Here is a 4510-nt window from a genome sequence, read left to right as displayed (position 1 = left end):
CTCTTCTGGTTGACTTTAATTAAATCTTCTTTTTTCAGGAAGCTTAAATAAATACATAAAGTCATATAAAGCTATATATATTTTTGATTTATTTTATGTCCAAAACAAGTTATCCTGGGTATTAATTTTGGTGGCGCTTAGATGGGGAGTCAGAGTATTAAATACTCATTTTAATGAGCATAGAATAATTGGAGCGGTTTTAGAATTTCCCCTTTACAGCAGAAGACAGTAATGCAAATAACCAACGACCAACTATCATATTATTTAAAATTATTTATCTAAGTATTTGTTATCATTCAACGACCAACGACGACAATCAAGAAAAAGTATTTGTTATCATCCAATGGCCAACGACCAACGACCAACGATGACAATCAAGAAAAAGTAATTGTTATCATCCAATGGCCAACGACCAACGACCAACGATGACAATCAGGAAAAAGTATTTGTTATCATCCAACGGCCAACGACCAACGACCAACGATGACAATCAGGAAAAAGTATTTGTTATCATCCAACGGCCAACGACCAACGACCAACGATGACAATTAGGAAAAAGTATTTGTTATGGTCCAACGACCAACTACCAACGAAACGGTTACGAGCAACAAATGGTTACGAGCCAACGGCCAACGACCAACGATAATTATATAAATCTATAAATCCTAGTAGGTGGATAAAACATTTTAAAATTTTAAAATTTCATATTTACTGCAAATTAAATACACAATAATAGCCTGGTGATAAATTGTTTAAAAGGATTCCCGCATAGAATTTATAGTTAATATTTTTTGTTCTTGTCAAATTCAAGATTAAAATATATCTGCAAGGACAGTCGAATTGATTTCAAATATCAGTTTGTACAGAACGAAAAATTTCAATTCTTCTATCCGTCTGTTCTTGAGTGGAAATGTATCTAAACTCAAATGGAAATCTTTAAAGTTAAATAATAAGAACGAAGAAAAAGGCTTTTTTTAAAATTGCAACAAAATTTTTGAAAAACTTTTTATCTTGTAATTGAAATTAGGAATCCATTGAAAAAATCCGAAAATAAATTATGAAAATGCGAAAATTTCATCCGACAAATACACAGAAGATAAGTCGCAAATGAATTTCGAAAATAAATCTTGATCCTTGTTAGCATATCTCCACATAAATTCCGCCATGTAAGATGAAAAGTGGGATTTTTTTACTCCAAATGATGGTAATGTTGATTTAACTTGCCTCCAGTGTCCTTCAATTTTATTTGTATGATCTCCGTTACAGTTAACAAATTCAACTGAGTGGTTAACTTTTAAATGTTCAAAATCTAATTCACTTAAAATATCATATGGTTTCCAAAAATCTGAAACTATAGTTGTACCAGGCAGGATCCAATTTTTTATTATAGGTATCAGCGTCTCTCTGTCTCTCTTTTCTACCGCTACAAGAAAGTTCTTTCGCGATTCTTCTTCTATACCACCAAAAACCCACTGTCCATCTACACGATGGCCCCTGTGGTATTTACGCTTTCCAAACTTACTTTCGTCAATTTGAACTCGTACACCTTTACCGCCAATCTTTGATGAATTTTGGAAGAGTAATACTTCACACGTTTCTCGGCAAAACATATCCCAGTCAACAGCAGTAGAACTTGATATGCACATTTGTTTGGCTATTTGATTTTGATCGATACCAGTGGTCCACCAATACGTCATTTCAATCACCTCTTCTATCGTCAAATTAGACTTTTCAAACCAGCTACCTTTGCGAATTGACGTTTCAACAAAATGACCATTCTTTTGGCAACGCCATCTAATTCCATCTGAACTTTTGCACTTAGACAAGATCATGTCATTGTTACATTTATCGCATTTTCTTTGTTTGATTAACAAATTGTTATCAAAACACCACGATAAGGCATTCTCTTTGGTATTCGTGATGTTTGTGATTAAGTATTTGTGTGTTGTAAATGCTGTTTTATCGGATGAGCGGATAAAACGATCATAACTGTTATGAGAAGGTCCAAATTGCGTAGACTTGTCATGACTAACACTATTGACACCACATTGTGTCCCCCGGCTTCTTAATCTTTTTAACGGTGGGTAATCCATGCTATGATTTAATCAGAAATTAATCAACTTCTTTGCAAGTTATTGAAATTATTGTATCAAAGAATATTTGTAGATTTGAAAAACGAATAATGAATCGTTAAATTGTAATATAATTATAAAATAATAGAAAATGTACTTACTATGGTCCCTTACTGTAATTTCTCAGGCAGAGTATTTGTCATTCGCGATACACAGAAAAGCTTATGTCAGATAACGGGACGTTAATGAATTCCCTACATTGCATAATTTTAGCTACTCTTGCAGTGTTAAAAGATTCATCAAAAACACATGACTTGTCTTCAGAAACTTTTTTTACAATTACTCATATTAATCATACAGAAAATAAGAAAACGTGATTAAATTTAAGCAATACAAATAATAGTAAAAACATGCTGAACACAACTCAAATGTTACGCAACTTTCCGAACAGTGTTTATACTTTTTCATGTACAAGCAATTTTTTATAAGAAACTGTTGTTATTTTTCGAGCATTTTTTGCCTCGGCATATCTGTATACAATTTGTCAATCGAGTAAAATAAGTTTTATTAAAATTTACAATTTTAAACCCGATTAACTTTGTTATAGCTAACCTATATATTTTGGTGTTGATAAATTTGTAAACTTTTTTATAAGTAAGAACGACTTATTCTATGGATATAGAAAAAGGATTATTTGAAAAATTTTTGCTAATGAATTTCAAGATTAATAGACTCGATAATCCGATCCGTAATACAAACAGGATGTTTGGCGAGCCTTTTTGTTTCATATTCACTTTCTTGTAACCAATTTTTTATTTCGGATGGCAAGTCCCTAAATTCTTTTTTAACAAATACTTTTGATGATTTTGACGACCCAACTGCTCTTACACTAACCAAACGACCAATGTCTTTGTTAACAAAGTTTTCTATAAACTTAACAAATTCTTGGGATAGTAAACCGCGAAATCTTTTTGATGTACTTTGTTTGAAAGATCTGTATGTGACGAAGGCACCCGGTGTCATTAAAACAGCTTTTTTATATTCATCAGAAGTTGGGGCACGTTTAACTGATGGTGTTTTGCTGGTACTAACCAATTCTGTGATATACTAAAACGAAAAATATTGTCATAAATGAGATGAATAAATGTCTATGAAAAGATAATAAATGCAAATTTGCTGTAACTTAATTATAAAATATTTAAAAGACTAACTGTGTAAAATAATTCTTTCTGTTCATCAATTGATTCAACATACATTATGGCACGTTCCAATGTTTGCAAGGAAATAGCTTCTGGTAGACATGTAAATTCAACTTCATTAAAAAGGGCATTATAAAAGTATTCCACTGTGTGTAGAGCGACAGCAACTTTTGGAATTAACTCTGGTTTTTTAGACTTGCTGGTTGGTCTGCCGTGCAAAAGATCGTTGTTTAGATCGGTCAAAAACTGTGTCTCCATGTTGTCGTACAATCTATACAAATTGGTAAAAAAAAAAATAAAGAGGGGGAAATAGAATTGAAGAAAAGGAAGAAGAGATTATTTATCATGTCATGTATAAAGTTTAAAATTATTAAAAATCTTCTTACTTTAACGCATTTTCGTCAAAATAGAATATTGTATTATCTATGTGTACATAGTTGGCATAAATATCCTTAATATCGATTGTTGTTGAGGATTGTTGGGCGATTTGTTGTTCCTTGGGCATCGGACGGTATGAACGAGGCGTTATAATTAAAAATCGGTCCAAAAATCCATTACCTTTATCCATTAAAGACAAAATAAAAGCCATGCTTTTTATTTGTGTAGCACCTTAAAAAATAAAGAATTTAATACGTGTGCATATTTTTAAAAACCTTTTTGTAATCACAAGAATTGATTTTGTTTAAACGTATATTCATCAGCCTTTATGGTGTATATTTTTGCTTCACTTTTTGGAAGGAGCTAAAAAGTTAGATTACGAACCAACTAACCGCATCTGCGTATACCGTAAATAACGGATTAAGGTTCCGGGGCGCTTACTTACAAATATTTCCCTAACCCCGGGACACTTATTCGACAGGGGGCGTATTGAGCACGGGGCGCTTAATCCGTCATTTACGGTATGCGTTGCATAAGGAGGAAAGAGAAAAGAATAAATAAAAAATAATTACCTAATATGCACAATGCGCAATTTTCAGGTATATATCTGTTATTTTCAGTACTGAATTGAATAGACACATTTTCTCCACTAAAAATCTTCGATAGAATCTCCATATCCCCAGTGTAATTCTCATCGTTTTTTTTCAATATTTTGTACAAGTACTCCTGTATTTCGGCATTAACAATGTATGTACATTTTCTTGTACAGAGGCACTTTGTCAAGCCAGATGTGGTGGTGTTAGATATAATGTCTGTATCTTCTTGAATAGCCTTTAATGGTTGATTAACTGCCATCTTAAT

The 4510-nt window shown here is 32.4% G+C and overlaps 2 protein-coding genes across 2 annotated transcripts; both read right to left on the bottom strand.

Moving 5' to 3' along the window:
* Window positions 1-187: 187 nt before the first annotated feature.
* LOC130629340 (uncharacterized) lies at window positions 188-2390 on the bottom strand (the record flags this gene model as incomplete). The annotated part of the gene is given in 1 exon segment (XM_057442500.1): window positions 188-2390. A coding segment is annotated over 1 exon segment (1038 nt). The 3' UTR covers window positions 188-1055.
* On the bottom strand, window positions 1067-4504 carry LOC130629341 (uncharacterized). The gene is made up of 4 exons (XM_057442501.1): window positions 4222-4504; window positions 3658-3880; window positions 3284-3542; window positions 1067-3179 (listed from the first exon to the last, which is right to left on the bottom strand). The coding sequence occupies exons 1-4, from the start codon at window positions 4502-4504 to the stop codon at window positions 2781-2783; spliced, it is 1164 nt and encodes a 387-aa protein (XP_057298484.1). The 3' UTR covers window positions 1067-2780.
* Window positions 4505-4510: the final 6 nt, after the last annotated feature.

This window comes from Hydractinia symbiolongicarpus, unplaced genomic scaffold (genome assembly GCF_029227915.1).
Source record: "Hydractinia symbiolongicarpus strain clone_291-10 unplaced genomic scaffold, HSymV2.1 HiC_scaffold_64, whole genome shotgun sequence".
Classification (NCBI taxonomy): domain Eukaryota; kingdom Metazoa; phylum Cnidaria; class Hydrozoa; order Anthoathecata; family Hydractiniidae; genus Hydractinia; species Hydractinia symbiolongicarpus.
This window is presented reverse-complemented; position numbering and strand designations above follow the sequence as displayed.

Excerpts from the sequence above, each read along its gene's own strand:
- LOC130629341 (XM_057442501.1), bottom strand. The coding sequence starts at position 4,504 with ATGGCAGTTAATCAACCATTAAAGGCTATTCAAGAAGATACAGACATT. Across the intron at positions 3,543-3,657 it reads TTTGACGAAAATGCGTTAAA|ATTGTACGACAACATGGAGA; the intron begins GTAAGAAGATTT and ends CAATTTGTATAG. Across the intron at positions 3,180-3,283 it reads AGAAAGAATTATTTTACACA|TATATCACAGAATTGGTTAG; the intron begins GTTAGTCTTTTA and ends TTTTCGTTTTAG.